The sequence below is a fragment of the Coregonus clupeaformis genome, unplaced genomic scaffold (assembly GCF_020615455.1).
Source record: "Coregonus clupeaformis isolate EN_2021a unplaced genomic scaffold, ASM2061545v1 scaf0007, whole genome shotgun sequence".
Classification (NCBI taxonomy): Eukaryota; Metazoa; Chordata; class Actinopteri; order Salmoniformes; family Salmonidae; genus Coregonus; species Coregonus clupeaformis.
In genome coordinates, this window is record NW_025533462.1 from 1,860,732 (window position 1) to 1,887,810 (window position 27,079).

Sequence of the window (27,079 nt, forward strand, 5' to 3'; positions counted from 1 at the left end):
GACCTTCAATGCTGCAGAAATGTTTTGGTACCCTTCCCCAGGTCTGTGCCTCGACACAATCCTGTCTCAGAGCTCTACGGACAATTCCTTCGACCTCATGGCTTGGTTTTTGCTCTAACATGCACTGTCAACTGTGGGACCATATATAGACAGGTATGTGCCTTTCCAAATCATGTCCAATCAATTGAATTTACCACAGGTGGACTCCAATCAAGTTGTAGAAACATCTCAAGGATGATCAGTGGAAACAGAATGTACCTGAGCTCAAGTTCGAGTGTCACAGTAAAGGGTCTGAATGCTTATGTAAATAAGGTATTTCTGTTTTTTGTTTTTAATAAATGTGCAAAATTTTCCCAAAACCTGTTTTCACTTTGTTATTCCCACGGGGGGCCAGTATGAAAATAAAAAAGAATGAAAATAAAAAAGAATAATAAAAAAGAATAATGTATGCACTAACTGTAAGTCGCTCTGGATAAGAGCGTCTGCTAAATGACGTAAAATGTAAAATGTAAAAAAATGTTATTATGGGGTGAGTAGATTGCCACGGAAATCCATCTTAGAATAAGGCTGTAACGTAACAAAATGTGAAAAAAATGAAAGTGGTCTGAATACTTTCCGAATGCACTGTAAGCCAGATAGGCCTATCACGTACATGAGCATAATGTGTCAGTCATAAGTCCCAAAGAGGGTGTTTTGTCTTGCTCCTACATTCATCCCAGTCATCAGCGACAGAGCATTGGCAATTCCAATGGTAATACATTTGAGGAAATGTTATATAACATACTATTTACAAGTAGAATGGAATGGTTTGCCTTGTGTGGTAGGATATATATATATATTTTTACACTCTTATGTAGGTGTCATAACCAGCCATAAAATAACTACCGTGGTAGGTTTTGTGGTCTTCGACACTCTTATGTAGGTGTCATAACCAGCCATAAAATATTGCAATATATGTCACAACACGTCTAAATATATGTGTCATGAGAGTGTTACGACAATGTTATGACAGGTTATGTCAGCTGTTATGAAATATCATGACATGGTTATGACCGTGTCATAACGTGTTATGACGCTATGTGTCAAATAAAGTGTTACCATTATTATTACAATTTCTTTGTAGATCCTCTCCTGATAGGATGCAGTATGCATTATACTGTAGAGCAGGGTTCCCCAACTGGCTGCCCACGGGTGGTTTTACTTGGCCCGCCAAGTTTTCTGAGCAAAAATAAATAAAACCGTGTTTTTTTTTGGTGGAATTTTCATTGTTGGACATAAAAGACTGTAAAAACACCAAGAAATCATCTCCAAGTGATTTTTATTTAAGAAATCTGTTCCAAAGTATTCCCATGCATAATAGAGATACAAGTGATTGTATACTAATGTAAGTAAGGTTTGAAATGATTATGTTTTAGTCAAACCTTATATCTGTTCGGGCTTCTTGCGGTCAATTTGCAGCCTACAATTTATTTGTCATTATGTTCCGCCCCCCTGCTCCAGAAGAAATCATCCCACGTTTTAATCTAGTTGATGATCCCTGCTGTACAGCTACATAACACGCAAACAATCTCAATGGATCTCTTCCAGAGACTGGCAAACACTGCAACCCCCCTGGATTAGCTTCTCTCAGTAATATGAATAGATGTCAAAGTTAGAATGAACGAAGTTGGCCAGGTCTCTCTTTATTATTCTACCACGTCGAATGTGGGGAACCGCCACTGCATATATGTCATAATGGGAAATAAATCTGATTTTATTTTTCACTCTCTCCCTCTGGTAATAACCTCTGTCTCCGAACGCTAATTGAAAAACAACACTGGAAATCTTCAAAATGTAACATCAGAATATCTTTCCTGAGAGATAAATGGCTGAGAAAAAAAGCCTTTGTTTTCTTTAAGCAGGGCCTTGGTGCTGATCGGAAGCCGTGACAAAGAAGGAAAGAAAAAAAAAAGAAAAAGAAAGAAAGAAAGAATCAAAGGATAGAAAAGAACAAATCTGTGCTAACCAGTCGGTCAGCCATGAAGTCAGCTCTCATCGCAGTGCCTCAGCCGAGACCCTTCATTTGATATAATTAACCCCCCATCTCTCCTAGCCTTTTGGCTCTCAGTCATGACCAGCAGCTGAGACTGGAAATTATAGTGTTTCGCTTGCTTCACTCTTCAACTTCCTGTCTCAAAGTAGTGATGCATTTTCCTTTTATCTTCGGTGATGAGTTGGTTCTCGGTATACGCACCATCTTGGTTGAGTCATTTTCACTTACTTGTTTGAGCAATTTCATTATGCATAATGACGTGTCATGAACCATGTTGATCCGTCTCTGTTGAGTCTTTATGCTGATGAAAGGCTTTGTGGACACAATGTGTCCTTCTGACTGCTGTTATGGATTACAACAAAATAAATGACCATGTTAATAAGGGCTTGCTGTCTTCATTCATTTCAAGCAGCACTATCCAGCTACAGGAGATAATACAAAAAACCTTCACCGTAGAGTAGGCTAAATATCAGTATTGATTGTAGACATATAGGCCAGGTTATAATGTTAAGATTATAATTTGGGATGAATGTATCCTGATATAAGATCTGTATCATAATATCTGTATTTCATACACTGCTCTGTTGTGGTTTGCATTCGAGTCACAGTGAGGCTGCAGTCTAGCTCTCTCTGCTATAATTTCACGGACACAACCTCGCAGAGGAGCATTACGGGAGTCCATTTGCTTGTAGAAATGCCTATTGCAAGTCATTATAGTCCTGCACTACAAACAAATTAATCTAAAACAATGAAAACACATAAGAAAAAAGAAAACATATGCATGATGTTTTGTTTGTGGCTTCAACATATTGGGGAATTATACCAAATTGATTGGCAATAAAGACGGCAATTGTATTTTATTGACTGTCTCTAGCAGAATTCTGTCTCTGCTCTCCAGCAAAAGTAATTTAGAAGGTATGCAGAAATAGAACAAATATTAATTATACCTAATGTCATGGGGTTTTGTTCCAATTGCTTGAAGGATTTTCATCAAGTCTTCTAATTTAAACAAGATATGCTTGATCTGGAGAGTGACAGGGTAATTATGGAACTTCAAGGTGAAAGCAGGGGCGTCATGCACCTATTATTTTAGAGGAGGCACGATGTACGTGAGGATGGAGTGTGGGGGAGAGAATTGCAGGAAACAGCTTTTTCCTGCAATTTAGAGATATAATCATTCTGCCTAATTTTATGTCAAGAATACGTATATTTTTCTGCATAGGTTATCTAAGCATACCTCTTTACCTGTTCAATTGTCATTTTAATAAATGATGCACATTGATTCTTTAAGAACTTTTATACCTTAGGAGTTAAGTGGCGCAGTGGTCTAAGGCACTGCATCTCAGTGCTAGAGGCGTCACTACAGACCCAGGTTCAATTCCAGGCTGTATTACAATCCAGATGTGATTGGGAGACCCATAGGGTGGCGCACAATTGGCCCAGTGTCGTCCGGGTTTGGCCGGGGTAGGCCGTCATTGTAAATAAGAATTTGTTCTTAACTGACTTGCCAAGTTAAATAAAAAGTACAACTGGTATATGCAGTGTTTTCAGAAACTATTCATACCCCTCGACTTATTCCACATTTTGTTGTGTTACAGCTTGAATTCAAAATTTCTCACCCTCTACACACAATACCCCATAATGACAAAGTGAAAACATGTTTTAAGAAATTGTAGCAAAGTTATTTAAAATTATATACAGAAATATCTAATTTACATAAGTATTCACACACCTGAGTCAATACTTTGTAGAAGCACCGTTGGCAGCGATTACAGTTATGAGTCTTTCTGGGTAAGTCTCTAAGAGCTTTCCACACCTGGATTGTGCAACATTTGCCCATTATTCTTTTCAAAATTATTCAAGCTCTGTCAAATTGTTTGTTGATCATTGCTAGACAACCATTTTCAGGTCTTGCCATAGATACTCAAGTAGATTTAAGTCAAAACTGTAACTCTGCCACCAAGGAACATTCACTGTCTTCTTGGTAAGCAACTCCAGTGTAGATTTGGCCTTGTGTTTTAGGTTATTATCCTGCTGAAAGGTTAATTAATCTCCTAGTGTCTGGTGGAAAGCAGACCGAACCAGGTTTTACTCTAGGATTTTGCCTGTGCTTAGCTCCATTCTGATTATTTGTTCCTGAAAAACTCCCCCAATACTTAACGATTAAAAGCATACCCATAACATGATATAGCCACCACTATACTTGCAAATATGGAGAGTGGTACTCAGTATGGTGTTGTATTGGATTTGCCCCACACATAACACTTTGTATTCAGGACAAAAAGTTAATTGCTTTGCCACATGTTTTGAAGTATTAATTTAGTGCCTTGTTGCAAACAGGATGCATATTTTGGAATATTTTTATTCTGCACAGGCTTCCTTCTTTTCACTCTGTCAATTAGGTTAGTATTGTGGAGTAACTACAATGTTGTTGATCCATCTGCAGTTTTCTCCTATCACAGCCATTAAACTCTGTAACTGTTTTAAAGTCACCATTGGCCTCATAGTGAAATCCCTGAGCGGTTTCCTTCCTCTCATGTAACTGAGTTAGGAAGGACACCTGTATCTTTGTAGTGACTGGGTGTGTTGATACACCATCCAAAGTGTAATTAATAACTTCACCATGCTCAAAGGGATATTCAATGTCTGTTTTAATTTTAATTTTACCCATCTACCAATAGGTGTCCTTCTTTGCGAGGTATTGTAAAACCTCCCTGGTCTTTGTGGTTGAATCTGTGTTTGAAATGTACTGTTCGACTGAGTCGAACAGTACATTTCAAACACAGATTCAACCAATTGAATGTGTGGGGTACAGAGATGAGGTAGTCATTCAAAAATCATGTTAAACACTATTATTAGTGAGTCCATGCAACTTATTATGTGACTTGTTAAGCACATTTTTACTCCTGAACTTATTTAGGTTTGCCATAACAAAGGGGTTGAATACTTATTGACTCAAGATATTTCAGCTTTGAATTGTTTTATTAATTTGTAAAAATGTCGAAAAACATAATTCCACTTTGACATTATGGGGTATTGTGTGACATAACATCTCAAAGTAATCCATTTTAAATCCAAGCTGCAACAACAACAAAATGTGGAAAAGGTAAAGGAATGTGAATACTTTCTGGAGGCACTGTAAGTGCTAATTGTCAGTCATAACCCAAGAATTAAAGCAATTTGAGTATTCCTCTTTGCCTGGTCCAGTCAGTTTGCCCCCTCCGCAAAATACAGTTGACAGATCTTTTTATAAATAATTATGATAAAATGTGCATTTAACAAATAAGTTTAATAATGAAAAATGTAAAAACAGGACAATTCGGAGGGGGCACGTGTCCTTGTGCCCCCTATGGGCATGACACCTCTGGGTAAAAGTATTGCCAGAATATGAATTGGACAAAAATGTAAAGTAGTAGATAGTAAAAAGTTTATCATTATTGTATAACATACAGTACTTCAGAAATTGCTTTTTATAACATGTATTAACATGTATATTATGTAGCCTATGTAAATATAATAGCCTGCCAGCTGCCTGCTTCAATCTGAACCAGAATAACAAAATATATGTAGTATTCTTTCTGAAATGTATGATGACAGAAATGGAAGGCTGTCTGGACCTGCCTTACCAAACTACGTTGACAAGAAAGACCCCTCCCTTTACAGCAATGAGGCAAGCGCTCAGCTATCCGCCCATAAACAAGCTGACAGCAGAATCCGGCTGATCACTGACAGCAAGGGCGCGAACAGCTGAAGACCAGACGCACGCAGCGCGCGCATGGACACGGATGGGTTGTTGGCAACATTACGCAGCAGGAGAGTGAGGAAAAGTACCGAACAAAGTCGATAGTGGGTGAAATTATAAGTAAATTGGCTTGCAAGTATGTATTCTACGCACCAAATTGTTTTATTTTCCCCGCAGTCGATTCTGTAGCCTATCTTGCAGAACCGCCGTCAGACGTCTTCTCATCTCAGGACAGTTGAAAACGAAGTCACGACGAAGAATGAAGAAACACTGAAAAATGTAGCCAACTGAGATATTCAAAGCTGCACATGAGTGTACAAAGTCCTCAGCGCAAACCGAAGCCGCTCTTTAAGTTTTTTTGGTCCAAGAGGAGAGAAAATGATTCCACCAGCTAACATCATGCAAGACGAGAGTTTGGGCAAGGAGAACGAGCGCGAGCAGCACGAGACCCCTCAGTCACCAGCGCCCAGCGCGAGTCAACAGGAGACAAAGGTAGTGGTACCCAAGAAGGTCGGTTTTTAGGTGATGCGCCCATTCCATGAATCAATAGATCGTGTAATGGTTTAAAATAGATAAAGAACCTGCATGACTGGCTCTCAATCTGTCTGGAACAGCCAAAGCTTAGACATTCAACTTTCAATCATTTAGCCAAATGGTCAATTAATTATATTTTGTATATATTTTAAATGGCTCATATATTGCACATGGTCATACTTGTGCATCATGTTGTAAACAAAAATAATTTCATACTGTATATTCCACCCATTCATACATGTTTCATGTATTCAATTATGTATCTAAGTATCTGTCCCACAATAGGAATTCTTCAAGTAAACTTATATGATTGACACATTTAACCTATATATACTCTGAAATACTATTCTAGGCTACTATGTTGTACTATAGCTCAAAATCCTATAATAACAACATTAATTGTTCCTGAGTTCGATTTAGTCTGAATTGAGTTTTCCCACTGATTCCAGTGAAGTGTTTCCACTGCTTGTTTTCAGCCAATAATAATATATCAACCTTGCCAATGAAAGTACAGTATCATATCCAAGCTTGCCAATGAAAGTACAGTATCATAAACAGCTGAATATTTATGAATAGGACAGACAGACGGACCCTAAAAGTTGGTGGGGGTTGCTGCACGTGGGAACTATAGGAAGGTTCCAGCTCTGCCATTGGCATTTTGTCTAATTTTGTGGTCCACACCTATTTATCTGGGTTACCCATAGCCCTGAGTAAGTCCTAGCTATAATTAGCTCTAAAATACTGGACCAGTCACTATCACTATGGTTGTAGATTTTTAGCCAGTTACACTCCCTTCCTGTCCCAAAGCTCTCTGGCTTATGTGGGACACTTTAGACATGCTTCTCAGTTCTCGTAAATGACAATCTCAAGTTGAGAGAAACCATTTCAGTTTTTCCATTCTCTTTCCTTGGCAGCCAGTTGCTCCAGCGATGGCAAAATGAAACATTTTTCCCTTTCATTATTACATTAGTTTGTAGCACTCCCCATCTCTACACATCAGTAAATGTGGTCGCTAGACTGCTATTTGAAGGGATTTGTAGCAGGTATCCTGGCGTAGTTAGCAGCTGTGGGCAAGCAACTGTACTAATTTCTTCCAGGTGTCTCAGTTGGGATGTTATGGTTGAGTTCCTTTGAGAGAGGTGTGTGACTGTAAGTATGCTGATTGCTTTCTGAATGGATAATTAGTTATTTAGTCAGGTGTCATGATACTTTTTTATTAATGAGAAATTATACCTGTTCCCAGAATGCCACTTATACTAGGTCATTCTAGAATGTTAGAATACTGCATGAAACCAAACCTCACATGTGTGATTCAATGCACATGGCACAGACTGTTGATTTAACTCGGAATGCATAGTAAACCATTTGTAATACAAGTTGCAGAGAAATAAACAAGGCTTCTTCTTTAAAGACACCATATAGGGACTCTTTCATTTGTTTCAATGTGACTTTCATTGTTTTTCCTTTTAAGGGAAAGTTGGGGTTCATAAAGTAAGAAAAGTGAAGTGCCCTATCAAAACGTTAATCAGCCTCTTTGCTAAAACCTCCATTTTATATACTCTCGATGAGAAACACTATTTAAGCTGCCTAGGGAAATTCATAATTCATGATATTCCCTGAGGTGTGTTTGGTAAATTAGCTTTTAGATTGAAATCCCCCGTTCTCATTAGCCCCCTGTGAAGTATGATAGAGTGGCTCTTTTTAATCTTGTTCATGTGGCTATTGCTCTTGTGATGGATCCTGTATCAACAGCCAGGACATTTCCTAATGGGATCCCCACAGTCTGGTCTGTTGATTCATTTATTGTCTTATTATGCTGAGGAAGACCTTAATGTAGAGTTCTAGTCTTGAGAAAGAGAACACTGCAGCCTTGAGCCTTTACTGTTTATGACGAAGCGCATTGAGTGGCAGCTGCCTTTATAGAAATATAGCTGAAAGTTCTTCATAGTTTGTTTTATTATTCATGGAAGGGGAGCAACATACCAGTAAACATATTTTCTATAGAATAGAAAACATGGCAGATAATTTTAGATGGGCATTGAGGTACAGTATGTTTTCTGTTTCCTTCCATTAAATCACAGCGCAGACACATCATGCCCTTATTGAGAGAGGGAGAGAGCACAATATATTTTTGATAGATCCCACCTCTCCAATTCTCCGACTGCTTTAATGCGCACAAGTAGGGCCTTTAAGGATTCCAGCCACTAAGCTCATGATAGAGTGGGTAACACAGATGCTCATAAAATACTGACTTCTGGTGTATTATGTCTCTCTCTCTGGTCTTAGTAGAGAAAAAAGTGCAAAATGCAATGATAACACATCTGTATTTTGTCCATCCCCAAGCTAGAACTTTTTTTTTTTAAATAATTATACTTCTCAGCCAGGTCATGTTGAAATGGAGAACAGGTATTCCTTAGATACGTTATCAGCTCATGTCTTACCCCATCTTATCTGTTTAATTCAATTATAACATTGCAATTTGACTTTCAAGATGCCACAATTTAGGATTAATTTTTTATTTCAATCTCATTACTGAGAAGGTAAGCAGACAAAAAAGGCAGCCTTTCTCAATGAGGAAGTAGGCTGGATCTAGACATGATCGATAGGTATTTTATTTTCCAATCACCATCTCCTAGAGTCAAGGCTAGACTACATCAAAGCTTAATTGTGAAAAGACAGCTTTACTGAACTCCCAGAGTACCATGGTGTGTGGGTGGTAGGGGGTTAGTAGGGGGCTGAATTAATTGTTTCCAGATTGACCAGATTGATCAACATGTCATGATCACATACACACATGCTGCCAAAACTCCACTCAGTTTCACTGCTGGATTCATTTGAATGGAAAATACAACAGGGGAACACGTTGCAAATTGCATTAGAAAAAATGCAATCATTGGTCACCACAGGAGATTTGTTCATCCAACAAAACATTTTATTATCCTCAACACTTTCCAGTCATGGAACCTGGAAATCATTGAGGCCAATGTAATGAAACCAGATCAACAGCAGGGACAAAATGCACCTAAATGACAAGATGAAAATAGGCACTCAGTCCACCATGGTGTTGGGTCCCATTACAGACCCAGCCCTGAACATAATGGTTTTAATGAGTCCATTCTCTGACCACCATTCACCATCATTTATAAAGAAGTGCTCTTTAATGTGATGCTGCAGGCACTGACTGGGCAGATATACGGAGGCAATGAAATTATAGTTTGGTGGAGAGTCGTTTTGTTGAGAGTTTGTCACGACCCAAGTGGTAAACGATAAGTCCTTCAAGATGAGGAAATACATTTGTAGAGGTGGTAGAGGAGCCATTTCCTGTCTCCCGGGTTGCTCTATAAATTATACCAACAAAAAAAGAGAAGCCGTAAGGAAATTGATTCAGGTTATGGCCCAGCATGGTAGAAATGATTCCTCCATGATGCAAAGCATAACCCGGTTGGGGACCGAACCTATACAGCGTTTTTCTCAAAAGAAATGCAGGTTGCCTTTGCAATTTCAGTGGCCACTTATGAACATCAGAAATATACGAGTGACTTATATGAGTGAAAATTCATGAATGGTTTTCTCTTTCAGTTGAGGCAAGACTCAATGTGAGTTATCTTGGAACAGCCCAATGAGAAGTCATAAGGAGTAATTATTTTATGGCACCTTTATGGAGCAAAGATACCCATGCTACAGTAATGAAGCCAATTTGAATGAATTTGATACATACTGTACAATATTATACGATAATAAACAAGTTTTAAAGTCAATTTCTTCTCAATCAATTTCTTGATCGCTCTCTCTCCCTTTCTCTCTCGCTCTGCAGATGCAGAAGCTGAAGCGCTCCCTCTCCTTCAAGACCAAGAGCATACGCAGCAAGAGCGCTGATAACTTCTTCCAGCGCAACAACAATGACGCCAAGCTGTCGACGGAGCTGCTCTCTGACAACAGCAGCAGCACGTGCCAACTGAGCGTAATCGGGGTGGCGGTGGCCCATCCCGTCCACCCCGTCCACCCAGTCCACCCCGTCCACCCCGTCCACCCCGTCCACCCCGTCCACCCAGTCCACCCCATCCACCATGCCCCCCCTCTCTCAACCTCCAACCTGGTGATCTCTAATGCGCCCCCGGCCATCCCGTGCGCCCCCCCTTCTTTGGTCTACTCCCCGGGACGCCACCCCCTTGCCATCGACCCCACTGGACACGGCTTCATGGAGCACATCTTCAAGAAGCCCACCTTCTGCGACGTCTGCAACCACATGATCGTAGGTAATAGCCACCCTCCAAACTCAAACAAACATTCAGACTGTATTGTATTGCAGGGAAACCTCAATGTAGATGCTCTGGAAGGTGCCACTTATCCAGTGACTCTCATTGATGTTTTTAAATTCTCCTCTGTATGAATGAAATGAATGAATGACGTTTTTTTTGTGTCAAATCGCCAATTGGCAACCCATCCCTTATGGGATTAATTGACACATAAACAAACATTACAATAATTCACTGTGGTAATTCAATGATAATTCTTCTTCCGGTGTTCTCTGCATTGTGCATCGCATAACGAGTGAAAAAATGTAAGGTAAAAATCTATACATAATAGTACATAAGGTTATCCAAACAATAATTATATCCCTGGAGCCGTAAAAGAATATACATACATACACACTGTATATATACACATACATACATAACGTATACAGATGAATAAATACAGAAAACAAAAGAAACAGAAGGCATTTGAACCCTGTCTGGTACAAAGAGAAGATTCATGTGGGAGACAAGCCTATACACAATGTATATAGACACGTGCCATTTACATTTTAGTAGACGCTCTTATCCAGAGCAATTAGGGTTAAGTGGCTTGCTCAAGGGCCCACCGACAGATTATTCACCTAGTCGGCTCGGGGATTAGAACCAGCGACCTTTCGGTTTCTGGCACAACGCTCTTAACCACTAAGCTACCTGCCGCCACATTTACCACACAGAAGCTAGATATTTGTACAATTTTATTATAGGTAGCCCTTTTTCTTCTGTTCCAAGCTTTATCTAAATAATTACTGCATATGATATTCCAATGATTCAGATAAAGCATTGTTATGAAAGCACCCCTTCACAGCCGGCTGGACGTCTAGCCATCAAAATGTGTCATACAGTCATAATGTATCCACTAGCTTCATCCCCATAGGGACAGTCCAACAGCAAACATGTGTCCGAGCTGTCCAGGAGCTGCAGTATGAACAGGGTCCTCAGTGAAAGAGGTTAGTCGGTCTCTTTCGGTGTCTGTCAGGCAGCATGGATCCCATTGGCGGTCCCCAAACAGATGCTTCGCTTTCCCTGCCCCCTTGTTAGGCACCATGCAGGCAGGGACGATATGTAACAAGGTAGTAACCAGGGTCGCTTCAGACCATCTGCTCAGCCAGCGTTTGACAGCCCCTCTGCCAGCCAATAAAACAAAACAGACGGTAGGTAGGGACCACGTTCTTTTGGTGTCGTCTGACGTGTCTGGAAGATGGGAGTACCAGGGGAATGGATAGTATGTTTGCGTTTTAGAAAACAATAATGCTTTGTTGTTATGTAAAAAGTGCTTTGTTATTGCATAAAATCTGTCTGTACATAGATTGAGTAGAACTGAAGTCAATATTTTTTCTTTCAACACCCATAGGAGTTCTGGAGCTGTATGTGTCAAGCATCTCAGAGTACAGATGTAGGATCTTAATTTGATCACTCTTTTGTTGCTGTAAATCTTCCTGCATAGCAGGAAATGCAAACTTGTAGTGTATTCAAAGTTAAAAAAGGCTTCTAAAGTTTGTAATTTCCACTTTAAAATATCAGACTTGATTTGCCCTAACGAAAAATTTATCAACCCCTACAAAACATGTCCATTAATTATAATCCACATCCTAAATAAGCCATGGATAAAGATGGGGATTTGGACTTGGTATCCCTGCCAATGATTATAAGGGAAATTCTAATCCAACCATAAAATCTTACATTGTGCCCCTGGCATGAGAGGATGGAAGTTCAATATGGAGCTAGATGTAGTAGGCTAACGTTAACTAGCTAGCTGGCTCATCACAAGCCTTTCAGTCAGGTAGCCTAGTCTAGGACAAAATAAACTAAAAGCATGTAGGCTACTAACACCGTTTTGGCGACATGAAAGACAGGAGGATGGTATTAGCGTTCCTCTACAAGTAGGGTGGGTCAACATGTTTTTTCTACTTGCGTGCGCACACACACACACACACATAAATCAGTACCACGGACAGCCACATGATACATACAGTGGCGTATGTTGATTGGACTAAATAGTTTTGGGAATCTTTAAGTTGTCCCTGTATTAGACTAAGCTTAAGTGATTTGATGATGATGAAATGTTGAAGTTGAAATGGTGCTTGAATGACGTTAGCGGAGGCATCTCCTGTTTCTAAATCAAAAGTAGGTTAGTACCCCGAAAATGTCAGAAACATTCACTTGCTTGACCATGCTGTAGGTCATGTTTGTTACATGCAATATGCTTTGTGGATTTCACCAGACGGATGTTGCCCTCTGATTTTGTGATGAAACAAACGTGTGGTTGAATTTATTCTGCCCACTGTGACTGTTGTCTTCTTGTTGTCTCAGCCTTATCATGGTTGTGTATGAACTAACGGGTTATAGAGCAGCAAACAACGCAATTACCATAACACATTGATTGTAATATGGCTTTTTTTCATGTCTTGGCTTCCCCATTGATTTTAACCACATAATAATTAACAATTTCTGTTGCTGAATGATTATTTTCCTGCTGTAGCAAACAGGCTCAAATTAAGATCCTACATCTGTAGCATTGTTGACCTATAATCAGGCCCCCCCCCCCCTGTCCATATAACCTCATTCATTCTGATATAGAAGGCAAAACTGATCCTAAATCAGCACGCCTACTCTGAGCACGTTGAGCTCTCTGACCTTTCATGGCTGAAGTGCCCCTAGCCAGTCACACAGCAGCGAAACAAATCCAAATCAAATGTTATTTGTCACATGCGCTGAATACAACGGGTGTAGACTTTACTGTGAAATGCTTGCTTACGAGCCCTTCCCAACAATGCAGAGTTAAAAATGTAATTTAAAAAAGTAACACAAGAGGAATAAAATACACAAGAATGAAGCTATATATTGGGAGTATCAGTACCAGGGGTATAAGTTATTTGAGGTAGATATGTACATAAAGGCAGGGTAAAGTGACTAGGCATTAGGATAGATAATAATAAGAGTAAGAATAAAAACAGAGTAGCAGCAGCTTATGATGAGTGTGAAAGTGTGGGTTCGTGTGAATGTGTATTGTGTCGGTATGCGTGTGTGTGTTGTGTGTGTGTGTTGTGTGTGTGTGTGTGTATGTAGTGTATGTGAATGTGTGTGGGTGTCAGTGTAGTGTATGTAAATAGTGTACAGTATATATAGTCTTGTGAGTGTGCATAGAGTCAGTGCAAGATAGGGTCAATGCAGATAGTCTGGGTAATCATTTAATTAACTATTTAGCAGTCTTATGGGACTAAACACCTCCCTATGCAACTGGATAATGGACTTCCTGACAGGCCGCCCCCAGGTAGTAAGGGTAGGTAACAACACATCTGCCACGCTGATCCTCAACACGGGGGCCCCTCAGGGGTGCGTGATCAGTCCCCTCCTGTACTCCCTGTTCACCCATGACTGCATGGCCAGGCACGACTCCAACACCATCATTAAGTTTGCCAACGACACAACAGTGGTAGGCCTGATCACGACAACGATGAGTCATCCTATAGGGAGGAGGTCAGAGACCTGTAAACTGTGGTGCCAGGATAACAACCTCTCCCTCAACGTGATCAAGACAAAGGAGATGATTGTGGACTACAGGAAAAATAAGAGGACCGAGCACGCCCCCATTCTCATCGACGGGGCTGTAGTGGAGCAGGTTGAGAGCTTCAAGTTCCTTGGTGTCCACATCACCAACAAACTATCATGGTCCAAACACACCAAGACAGTCGTGAAGAGGGCACGACAAAGCCTATTCCCCCTCAGGATTTGCCATGAGTCCTCAGATCCTCAAAAAGTTCTACAGCTGCATCATCGAGAGCATCCTGACTGGTTGCATCACTGCCTGGTATGGCAACTGCTCGGCCTCCAACCGCAAGGCACTACAGAGGGTAGTGCGTACGGCCCAGTACATCACTGGGGCCAAGCTTCCTGCCATCCAGGACCTCTACACCAGGCGGTGTCAGAGGAAGGCCCTACAAATTGTCAAAGACTCCAGCCACCCTAGTCATAGACTGTTCTCTCTGCTACCGCACAGCAAGTGGTACCTGAGCACCAAGTCTAGATCCAAAAGGCTTCTTAACAGCTTCTACCCCCAAGCCATAAGACTCCTGAACAGCTAATCAAATGGCTACCCGGACTATTTGTATTGTTCCCCCCCCCACCCCCTCTTTTACGCTGCTGCTACTCTCTGTTTATTATCTATGCATAGTCACTTTAACTCTAACTACATGTACATATTACCTCAATTACCTTGACTAACCTGTGCCCCCGCACATTGACTCTGTACCGGTACCCCCTCTATATAACCTCGCTACTGTTATTTTACTGCTGCTCTTTAATAATTTTTACTTATCAATTTTTTTACTTTGCACTTATTTTTCTTAAAACTGCATTGTTGGTTAAGGTCTTGTAAGTAAGCATTTCACTGTAAGATCTACACCTGTTGTATTCGGCGCATTTGACAAATTTGTGCCAATACTTGGGAACAGATTTCCTAAATTAAACACATTTTTAGCTGAATTCAAAAATCCTAAAAGTTTGGTATTTTTATTGTATTTTTTAACAAAAAAAAGGTTTTGGGGGCAATGCCTGCTATAGGCTGTCTCATCGCCATCAGTGATCAGACCGTCAGCAAACTTGTTGTAGTCGTGTGTGGCCTCACAGTTGTAGGTGAACTGCTCTCCATTTGTCTAGCTTAGCAGATCTAATGAGAGCATATGTGATGGTCACAGAGAGGGAGAGAGTTAGAGAAGGGCAGAAAGATCCATCACATAGAACTAGAGGCTTACTGTAGAGTAGATGCCAGGCTGTCAGCATACTGAATCACAGAGCTGCAACACAGCCTGGGATCGAACCCGGGTCTGTAGTGACACCTCTAGCACGGCGATGCAGTGCCTTAGACCGCTGCGCCACTCAGGAGGCCCATACCTTTTTATTCAGGAAAGCTTTTGAACATATGCAGAAATATCCTAAATATCTGCACAGACAGATTATATGAATTTCAATGCTGCTCTCCGATATAAGATTTTGTCTTGGAAGTTGTACCACTGTCGGCGCTATGCATCAATTAAGGGGACTGATGAACTTTCCTCAGCAATCAATGAATCTCTCATGCCTGTCTAGACTCTAGAGAACTGGAAAGGAAGCCACATTAGAAGACCTGTTGAGAATCCTCTGCAAGTAGTCAACATCACCCTGTTTGCACATAGGGTGCTTTTATTTAATAAAAGTCCATGCAGAATTAATATAATCCATAATGAAAAAGCTGATTTTATTACCTTGTTCTTTGGCTCATTTGATTGATGGGGTATATTATGGAATGCTAACACATCATTTGTTAGAAATCAATTGAGCCCCCGAGCATGTTCCCCTTCTTGCGCGTGCTCCTATGTGAAAATGTAATTGTGCTGCTAGATGTATGAAATGGGTTCTTCTATTGTATATCATTTGATTTTGCAAATTGAAACCACATAATTGTCGTAAGACATGAGAAAGTAATCTATTCGCGTTGATGCATTTGTGCAAATTCAATCCCTAAGATACACATGTAAACAGAAGGAAACATCCCAAAATAGGGGTCAAAGTTCATTAGCTTAAAAGTTGAACAGGTGAAATACTAATCACTGAACTTAGGGGAATATTATGATGAGGTATTTGTTATCCATCTCCGTCTGGATTTCCTGGCCTAACTCCTATCTACACATTTAAATTCTCTACTTTATTTTAAAACTTCTCTCTCTCTCTCTCTCTCTCTCTCTCTCTCTCTCTCTCTCTCTCTCTCTCTCTCTCTCTCTCTCTCTCTCTCTCTCTCTCTCTCTCTCTCTCTCTCTCTCTCTCTTTCTCTCTCTCTCTCTCTCTCTCTCTCTCTCTCTCTCTCTCTCTCTCTCTCTCTCTCTCTCTCTCTCTCTCTCTCTCTCTCTCTCTCTCTCTCTCTCTCTCTCTCTCTCTCTCTCTCTCTCTCTCTCTCTCTCTTTGTCTTTCTCTCTCTCTCTCTCTCTCTCTCTCTCTCTCTCTCTCTCTCTCTCTCTCTCTCTCTCTCTCTCTCTCTTTGTCTTTCTCTCTCTCTCTCTCTCTCTCTCTCTCTCTCTCTCTCTCTCTCTCTCTCTCTCTCTCTCTCTCTCTCTCTCTCTCTCTCTCTCTCTCTCTCTCTCTCGCTCTCTCTCTCTCTCTCCAAGGTGATATTATTTTTGTAACTGGCCCCATGCACTTGAAAGATGTCATGCACGTTACACCTGCATATTGTGATGGTTATAAGCTTCCTGCAACGAAGGCTTTTCCAAAAATGAATTTAATTGACTAGAAGGCTCCTTGCGTTCCATGGATGTAAGCCTTGGCCATAAAAGCGAAAGTCTCTCTTATTGAAAGCGCTATGAACTCCACAGCAGATTAGTTGAAGTACATAAAAATGCCTCTGATTGAGCCGATTATTGATTACAGGGCCTTGCTGCAAATTACTTATTAAATACACTATTTTGTTACTGGGGAGTGAATAGGAGATCTATCGGTGGGGTGACAGAGGTTATAAATCCTCGTCCAGGTTTTACCTCGATATGAGTAATATTCTAGCCGTTATTTTGTATGAGTGTGTGTATGAGTATTGAACAAACAAACATTGCTTTATAAAGCCTATGAGGCCATATTGCTCCAGGAAAGCAATAGGGAAATACACAACCATTCTAAGCCAAGAGCTCAAAGAATAGCATCTGCTTTAATCTATGAACAGTATATATTATGAGTAATGAGTATGGCACTTAGAAAAATGTACAACTGTAGGCCTACATAGAAATGTGCAACATAGGCCTGCACAGCCAAGCCTCTACTCTGTTATTGTTACAGCAGACAATATCAGGGATGATCAGGAATGAGTAAGCTCCTTCACGAAAGAATGATCAATCTATCACCTTCCTTCCAATTCAAACAACAATATCCAGCTTTATCATCCTTAATCTATTTACTGCAGTGTTTCATTTAATGAAGGGGTCAAGGGAAATGTGTGATCATTTCAGTACCGCTGAATAAGTCATACGCCGAAATCCAGTTTACAAAAACTAATTCAAGTTTCTAAATAAATCTAAATTAGTTGTACAGGTCCTCATTTGAAGTGGAGTAAGGGAACGGAAGAGAGAGGCGGAGGGTGGCAGGCAAGTCTCAGGCACGGTGAAGGTCATTTACACAGGGAATGAGAGGATCCAGACAGGAAAGAGGGCTTAACGGATCAATGTGCCGACTCACTGTATCAGAGTTTGGGCATGTATGTGTGTGTGTGTGTGTGTGTGTGTGTGTGTGTGTGTGTGTGTGTGTGTGGAGAGAGGGATATAAAGAGTTATAAAGAGTGGGGAGAGAGAGAGAGTGAGGGAGAAGGAAGAGGAGGTTCAGGTCTGGCAGTTGTCCAAACTATTACTGCGGTGTCTGTTAAAGTAACCTCAGCCATGAGAGCACATGCCACCACAGAGTGAATGGATGCCAGGGTGCCATCACTTCTCCTGTTATAATCCGTTTGGCCAGCTCACCCCACCAGACACCATTCACCACCACATATAGTGCCAGCTGAAAGGGCTTTTGTCAAATGGAAGTGTCTAGGCACTTGGGCACCATGGCTCATCCTATAGCTGCACTCATCTCATTCAGCGTGAGGGGTTCTCATCATATATAATATAATATGCCATTTAGCAGACGCTTTTATCCAAAGCGATGTGCATACATTATTTTTTTTTAAGGTATGGGTGGTCCTGGGGATGGAACCCACTACCCTGGCGTTATAAGCGCCATGCTCTACCAGCTGAGCTACAGAGGACCACATGCCTCTTACAGAGCTACATACCTCCATGTTATTACAATGAGTCAGTGAAAACACCCCATTTAACAACTGTGTGACAAGGGTTTAATTTGGCCTTTGCTATGCGGTCACTGTCAGGTACCCTAGCCTATCCGGTTAGACATTGCAGTGATCACAGTATATTGTGATCAAGGCCAACCATAGTTCCCATTAAAAACGGTCATATACTGTAGGCTACACAGTAAGCGCAGTAAAATCAATAATCAATGCCTTCCAAACCATACTAGTATGAGATCATTTGTTTTGTAACCTTGGCATATTTTGACATTAGCAGTAATCTAATCTCGTCCCCATGCATGTGAAGTGTGGTGCACGAGACTAGCAGTAACCTGGCCCAAATCTCTGCAGGCGTAGGTTTAGCGATGCAGGGCTCGGGCTCCTCTCTGGTTTATGGTTGCTGTTGGCTTGTTTGTGGCCTTGTTGTTGTTGTGCTCTGTTATTGACATCTCCGTCCCTCTCTGTCCCAGACAAGGATCCTATTCCTCTGGTTTCCATCTCAGTATTAGCCTGGTCCCAGATCTGTCTGTAGCCTGGGCCCAGATCTGTCTGTAGCCTGGTCCCAGATCTGTCTGTAGCCTGGGCCCAGCTCTGTCTGTAGCCTGGTCCCAGATCTGTCTGTAGCCTGGGCCCAGATCTGTCTGTAGCCTGGTCCCAGATCTGTCTGTAGCCTGGGCCCAGATCTGTCTGTAGCCTGGGCCCAGATCTGTCTGTAGCCTGGTCCCAGATCTGTCTGTAGCCTGGGCCCAGATCTGTCTGTAGCCTGGTCCCAGATCTGTCTGTAGCCTGGGCCCAGATCTGTTTGTGATTTTGCCTGCTCCAGTGTCATTGTCAAGCCATAAGGAGTTGGCAAGAGAGCAAAAACAGATCAGTATCACTAATGACTGCTGTTGTTGAGTATTAATGAGGCTTAGTCAAGCAACACAGGAGCAGACTGAAGGACCTAGCTTTTCCCTCTGGTTTAAGTTTCTTTGGAGGGATCCCATATGAATAGTGTTTTTGCAGACTTTACTGTAGTATTCACTGTAGTATTTACGGTAGTGTACTGTAGTATTTACAGTTTACTATAGTATAAAATGGTAGTATATACTATAGTAATTACAGCAGTGTTTTTGCGGACTGTAGTATACTGTAGTATTTACTGTAGTGTTTTTGGGGACATTACTATAGTATTTACTAAAGTGTTTTTGTTTTATTATCTTTGACATAGAAGTGAGGTGCTTTTTCCTTGAGGAAGCCTACTGGAGAAATAGTAAAGGAGCTCATTTTCCATAACCTGTATAGGTAGGTACTGTAGGTAGGTAGGTAGGTAGGTAGGTAGGTAGGACTAGGTTCTGAACGGAGGGATCAGAGCTTCTGCTCTTTTCTATAACCATAGGGAACACAATATATGGTCTATACTTGGCATGTAGGTTTCCCACTTACGGGTGGCACAAATTGTGATATGGGGGAGCGGAATGGGCAGGGTATATGCAAATTAAATACTGTAGTATTTACTATAGTTGAAATATGTAGTGTTTTTGCAGACTGTAGTGTTTGCAGACATTTCTGTACTATTTACAACAGTGTTTTTTGTGTGGATAATACTGTAGTATTTACTATAGTATTCTACAGTATATTACAAAATTATATACCAAGTTCCACACATGATCGAAGGATACTACAGTGTGTAGTATAGTATTCTACAGTATACTACAGTTTACTACATACTTCTATAGTAAGTACTGTAGTATTCTATAGACAACTGTAGTATTCTTTATGTGGGGATGAGGGGAAGAATGGTGTGTTCAGTGTGTTCAGTGTGCTCAGTGTGCTCAGTGTGTTCAGTGTGCTCAGTGTGTTCAGTGTGCTCAGTGTGTTCAGTCTGCTACATTTGAGGTGCTGGTACTCCGAGTTAGTCCATACTGGTGTGCACCGGCCCAATGCAAGCACTGATGCGTTGAGTGTCACATGACAACAAGTCTTTAACTAAGGATCAGTTTCAGTTTGACGGGGGGCAGAGACACAGACAGTGTCTGTGTCTCTCCAAACAAGGTTTGTATATCTCAGCTCTCATCCTATGGATCAGGTTTTACTGCTGTAATTTGGGCCTGTATCACATCTCACTGCTAATCCAGATTCCACTGTTAATTATGAATGATGGCTGTGCAGTAAGTCAACATAGTTACTGATAGAAGTCAAACAAAACAGGCCTTACTCTGCCTCTGTGCGATGTGAAGGAATCGATCGATTGTGTTTTCACATATCCGCACGCGTAGGCTGCATGGGCACGTGCTCATTGATTAATCAATTAAGTGCTGGAAGCAAATTGTTTTGCTAGACGAATGACAAATGGCAGTGTGACTTCACCATGGCATATTGCTTACAGTCGAATAGGCACTCATATGTTTCATTTTAACATTATAATGTAAGCACCATTGTCTATGAAATGAAATATCAGTGAGGTTTCATAGGAACATGCTACTGTAAAGTCTACTGTACAAAGCCAATCAATAACATGGGCAGAAAAGAGGGAAAGGGGTTGAGACAGAAATGGACTAGACACAGATGTACGTGTGATATTGACTCCCGAGTGGTGCAGTGGTCTAAGGCACTGCATCACAGTGCTAGCTGTGCCACTAGAGATCCTGGTTTGAATCCAGGCTCTGTCGTAGCCGGCCGCGACCGGGAGACCCATGGGGCGGCGTGCAATTGGTCCAGGGTAGGGGAGGGAATGGCCGGCAGGGATGTAGCTCAGTTGATAGAGCATGGTGTTTGCAACGCCAGAGTTGTGGGTTTGATTCCCACAGGGGGTATGAAAAAATTAAATAATGTATGCTCTGGATAAGAGTGTCTGCAAAATGACTAAAATGTAAATATTAAAATCAAGTATTAGGGACATTTAGTTTACTACAGTTTTTTAGGCCAGCCACACTCTACATGCCATTAGCACGGTATATGTGGCCAGGATTTAATCTATTTATGATGAAAAAGGTACTAAGCTTTTATATTAAATCTGAAGATAAAGTGTGTATGTGTACCCCTTTCCTGCAGTCAAATGACCAAATCGCCCTCTAGCGACCTCATGGGTGGAATGTTATTCATATTTTTCTTATAATTTCATAATTAATAGATTTATTTTTGTTTTTTAATGCCGAAAATCTGGTGTTTCTATGTCTAACGGTTTTGTTATATTTCAGTCTTCTGTGATATATGAAGTGTAATATTGGGATACAAACTCAACATTGAATACATTTCAACTCTATATCTGACATGGTACAGAAGCCCATAACCATGTGTGTGAGGTGTATACTTTTGTTTCATAGTAGATTTGTTTAAGACTACCAAGGAACACTCTGTGTGACCCTGATTCAGCCCACTGCAGTAAAAGGTTAATTGACCTTAGTGAGGCTGAAACCAAGGGTCACAGATTGAGAGCCCAGTGATACGGTCCTCATGGCAAATGTCTTCAGAAAAAAACATACTTTATTTACAGACAGCCAAAGCGTGCTGCTGATTCCCAGACCCCCCCCCCAAAATACCATTCATAAAAATTTGGCAGCCAGTCAGAAAGATGGTGCCGAGCATCTGCTATCATCACCAGGTCTCCTTCACCCAAACAATGCTCTCTCTCTCTCTCTCTCTCTCTCTCTCTCTCCCTCTCTCTCTCTCTTTCTCTCTCTCTCTTCTGCTCACACTCTCTCTTTCTCTATCTCTCTCTTTTGCTCTCTCTCTCCCTTCTGCTCTCCATAACAATGTGAAAATAGTTGAAGTATGAAATTAAATAAACAGATAAATAGGTCACAAACAGGTCACAAATCTTGCTGCTGTGATGGCACACTATAGTATTTCACCTAATAGATATGGTAGTTTATCAAGATTGGATTTCAAATTCTTTGTGGGTCTGTGTAATCTGAGGTAAATATGTGTCTCTGATGTGGTCATACAGTTGGCAGGAGGTTAGGAAGTGAAGCTCGGTTTCCACCTCATTTTGTGGGCAGTGGGCACATAGCCTGTCTTCTCTTGAGAGCCAGGTCTGCTGATGCAAGGCCATGCTCACTGAGTCTGTACATAGTCAAAGCTTTTCTTAATTTTGGGTCTGTCACAATGCTCAGGTATTCTGCTACTGTGTACTCTCAGTTTAGGGCCAAATAAATTTGCTCCGTTTTTTTGTTGATTCTTTCCAATGTGTCAAGTAATTACCTAATTACCTTGTGTTGCTGTCCTGGGGCTCTGTGGGGTCTGTTTGTGTTTGTGAGCAGAGTCCCCGTACCAGCTGGCAGAGGGGACTCTTCTCCAGGTTAATCTCTCTGTAGGTGAGGGCTTTGTTATGGAAGGTTTGAGAATCACCTATTTTTAGGTGGTTGTAGAATTTAATTGCTATTTTCTGGATTTTGGTAATTTGCGTGAATCGTCCTAATTCTGTTCTGCATGCATTATTTGGTGTTTTACGTTGTACACAGAGGATGCTTTTGCATTTATGGTCCTGGTAACTGGATCTTTTTGGAACACCATTATTTTTGTCTTACTGAGATTAACTGCCAGGGCCCAACTCTGACAGAATCAGTGCAGAAGATCTAGGTGCTGCTGTAGGCCCTCCATGGTTGGGGACAGAAGCACCAGATCGTCTGCAAAAAGTAAACATTTGACTTCAGAGCCTAGTACGGTGAGGCCGGGTGCTGCAGAATGTTTTAGTGCCCTCACAAATTCATTGATATATATGTTGAAGAGGGTGGGGCTCAAACTGCATCCCTGTCTCATCCCCCGGCCCTGAGGAAAGAAATCTGGGCTTTTTGCCCATTTTAACCGCACACTTGTTGTTTGTGGACATGGATTTTATAATGTCGTATGGTTTCCTCCCAACACCGCTTTCCCCTACCATCAATTTATATAGCAGACTTTCATGCCAAATTGAGTCAAAACCTTTTTTGAAATAAACAAAGCATGAGAAGACTTTGCTTTTTTTTGTTTTGTTTCTTTGTCAATAAGGGTGTACAGGGCGAGTACGTGGTCTGTCGTACGGTAATTTGGTAAAAAGACAATTTGACATTTGCTCAGGACATTATTTTTACTGAGGAAATGTAGGAGTCTCCTGTTAATGGTAATGCAGAGGATTTTCCCAAGGTTGCATAAGGTAGTTATTTGGGTCAAATTTGTCTCCACATTTGTGAATTGGGGTGATCAGTATTGGGGAAGATGCCAGAGCTGAGGATGATGTTAAAGAGTGTAAGTATAGCGCAATTGGAAATTGTGGTCTGTATATTCTATAATTTCATTTAGGATACCATCAACACCACAGGCCTTTTTGGGTTGAAGCTGAGAGGTCAAATATACTATTTAGGCTTTCTACTGCCAAGTTTACACCTTCACTAATGCAGTGAAACGTTTTGTCCAGGAAGTTGTCTAAAACGGTTTGAATTTGTTGGCTAATTGTTTTCTGGTAGGTTTCTGCAATACCTTCCTTCCATCTATAGCATCTCCACTGCTCTCTCTCTCTCTCTCTCTCTCTCTCTCTCTCTCTCTCTCTGCTCACACTCTCTCTCTTTTTCTCTCTATGTTTTTCTCTCTCTTTTCCCCCATCTCTCCACTTTGCTCTCTTTCTCTTCTGCTCTCTCCCTCTTCCCCGATCTCTCTATTTTGCTCTCTCTCTTCTGCTCTCTCCCTCTCTCTTCTGCTCTTTCTCGTTCTTCCTTTATCTCTCTCTTCTGCTCTCTCTCTATCTCTACTGCTCTCTCTCTTCCTCTCTCTCGCTACTGCTCTCTCTCTATCTCTCTACTGCTCTCTCTCTATCTCTACTGCTCTCTCTCTATCTCTTCCTCTCTTTCTCTCTTCCTTTATCAATTCAATTTAAGGGCTTTATTGGCATGGGAAACGTATGTTAACATTGCCAAAGCAAGTGAAGTAGATAGTAAACAAAAGTGAAATAAACAAGAAATATTAACAGTCTTCCTTTATCTCTCTCTACTGCTCTCTCTCTATCTCTACTGCTCTCTCTCTCTATCTCTACTGCTCTCTCTCTCTATCTCTACTGCTCTCTCTCTATCTCTACTGCTCTCTCTCTATCTCTACTGCTCTCTCTCTCTATCTCTACTGCTCTCTCTCTCTATCTCTACTGCTCTCTCTCTTCCTCTCTCTTGCTACTGCTCTCTCTCTATCTCTCTACTGCTCTCTCTCTTCTGCTCTCTTCTGCTCTCTCTCTATCTCTACTGCTCTCTCTCTCTATCTCTACTGCTCTCTCTCTCTATCTCTACTGCTCTCTCTCTATCTCTACTGCTCTCTCTCTATCTCTACTGCGCTCTCTCTATCTCTACTGCTCTCTCTCTATCTCTACTGCTCTCTCTCTCTATCTCTACTGCTCTCTCTCTATCTCTACTGCCCTCTCTCTCTATCTCTACTGCTCTCTCTCTCTATCTCTACTGCTCTCTCTCTTCCTCTCTCTTGCTACTGCTCTCTCTCTATCTCTCTACTGCTCTCTCTCTTCTGCTCTCTCTCTTCTGCTCTCTCTCTATCTCTTCCTCTCTTTCTCTCTATCTCTACTGCTCTCTCTCTCTATCTCTACTGCTCTCTCTCTTCCTCTCTCTTGCTACTGCTCTCTCTCTATCTCTACTGCTCTCTCTCTATCTCTCTACTGCTCTCTCTCTTCCACTCTCTCTCTTCTGCTCTCTCTCTATCTCTACTGCTCTCTCTCTATCTCTACTGCTCTCTCTCTATCTCTACTGCTCTCTCTCTCTACTGCTCTCTCTCTTCCTCTCTCTCTCTTCTGCACTCTCTCGCTCTACTGCTGTCTCTCTTGCTTCCAGACAGTCACATTGTCTGTTTCATAACTTCTGAACGCAATTAATCCTAATTAATCTTAATTTATTCCAATGTCTGTGACTCCTACATCAATGAAACGCGGCTGCGTAGACACATAGACAGGAGGCAACATTCCGCATGGGGATTTTTCACATCAAACTTCCTTTGTATCCAGAAACGGGAAAGATATTGAAGGTGAACAGAAGCACATCTAGACACTGAGGAGAAGGGTATTGGATTCAATTGGGTCCAATTTAATCTAACTTTAAGAAAGGAAGTTTGGGGTAAATGGTTTGGAGTTGAGGGAGGTCATATTTGTTCTGTTTTTAATTTAAGACTGGATTCGATTACCTTAGCCAGACGGTCAAGTCTAGACAAAAGTATGGTCCACTGCACTCTCAAGGTGAACACTGCTGTGTCAGAGATTGTCAACACTGCAAATGGGCAATGTCTAAGTAGTACTTTTAGCTGCAATGACTGTGATTACAACAGAACTGAGATAACTCACCTGTCCTCTATCTATTCCTCCACCTGTAGGCTGGTAAAAGCAATTATGACATGACATGGTAGCTGTGATTGTATCCCCTTGGTTCTGTCATGGAAAATGCGGAATTAATTGTGTTTTGGAATCATATTCTGTCATGGAAAATGTAGACAATTCAGCCAAATGATTTATGAATACATCACAAAACTTTGATGGCTCTTTAAAAGATGAAATGGACTTCATGCTGTGCTTTTTTGACAGGCACCACCTCGAAGCATGTGGTGATGCTGGCAGGCAACACGGCCAAACATGGCCTCCGCTGCAAAGCCTGCAAGATGAGCATTCACCACAAGTGCGAGAAAGGAGTGGGATCGCAACGCTGCCAAGGCAAGCTGGTAAGAACCTCAACATCATCACAGAATTAAATATAGAACAAAATTATTATATATACTGTATCTGTTATGATTTACCAGTATTAGAACCCAAATGCAGACAAGTACACCAAGCCAGAGAAGGTTTAACAGGTTTATTTAAAATGTTCAATAGTCCAGGTTTCCAATAATAGGGGAAGAGCAAGTCCAGGTTACAGGGAGGGTAACAGATCCAGGTCAGGGCAGGTGTGGTACCGTAATGTCCTAGTGTCCGTGGTGAGTCCAAAAGAGAGGTCCGGTAGTGGAGAGCAGGATGGTGGTGGCAGGAGTGAAGCGGAGGCAGGAGTCAGGTTCCAAATATCTGTGGCACAGGAGAAAAAGTAAATAGAACAGGCCAAAACACAAAGAGCAAAAATAAACAGGTTGAGTCGGCAGCGAGACTAACATGGTCGTCTTGACTATGATCTGACGATGAGTGGAAAGTTTGACCGGGTCTTAAAGGCTGAGGTGATTATGGTGAATGAGCTGCAGCTGGAACCCTGACTCCCGCACACCAGACTTCACTCCTGCAATCAAGGACAGACAGAGGGGAGGGAGAGAGCAGAGAGAGAGCTACCTAGCAGCAGTAGGCCTAACAGTACCCCCCTCTACGGACGCCACCTGGCGGCCGACGGGGTTTATCGGGATGTAACCTATGAAACTCTCGGACCAGAGCAGGATCCACAATGAAGCTCCTGGGCACCCAGGAACGTTCCTCAGGACCATAACCCTCCCAATCCACCAGGTACTGGAAACCACGACCCCGGCGGCGAACATCCAGAAGTCGCCGGACAGTGTAGACCGGACCCCCACCCACGATCCTGGGCGGAGGAGGGGGACGAGAGGGCGGGCACAGAGGGCTAACCGACACAGGCTTAATCTGGGAAACATGAAAGGTGGAATGAACCCGTAGGGAGGCAGGAAGCTGTAGCTTAACCGCGCAGGGGTTAACAATAGACAGTATCTTGAACGGTCCTATAAAACGAGGCGCCATCTTCTTAGACTCCACC

At 41.7% G+C, this 27,079-nt stretch overlaps 1 protein-coding gene across 2 annotated transcripts in view; it reads left to right on the forward strand.

The window, feature by feature from the left end:
- Positions 1-5,776: 5,776 nt before the first annotated feature.
- The window catches only part of stac (SH3 and cysteine rich domain), a 55,364-nt gene continuing 34,061 nt past the window's right edge, over positions 5,777-27,079 (forward strand). The window contains exons 1-3 of one of the 2 annotated variants that reach the window (XM_041847116.2): positions 5,777-6,284; positions 10,123-10,564; positions 25,921-26,054. In XM_041847116.2, coding sequence (XP_041703050.1) covers positions 6,153-6,284; positions 10,123-10,564; positions 25,921-26,054 — 708 coding nt within the window. In that variant the 5' untranslated portion in view covers positions 5,777-6,152. The remainder of the gene's footprint in view (positions 6,285-10,122; positions 10,565-25,920; positions 26,055-27,079) is intronic. The other variant, XM_041847118.2, reaches the window with a different exon arrangement.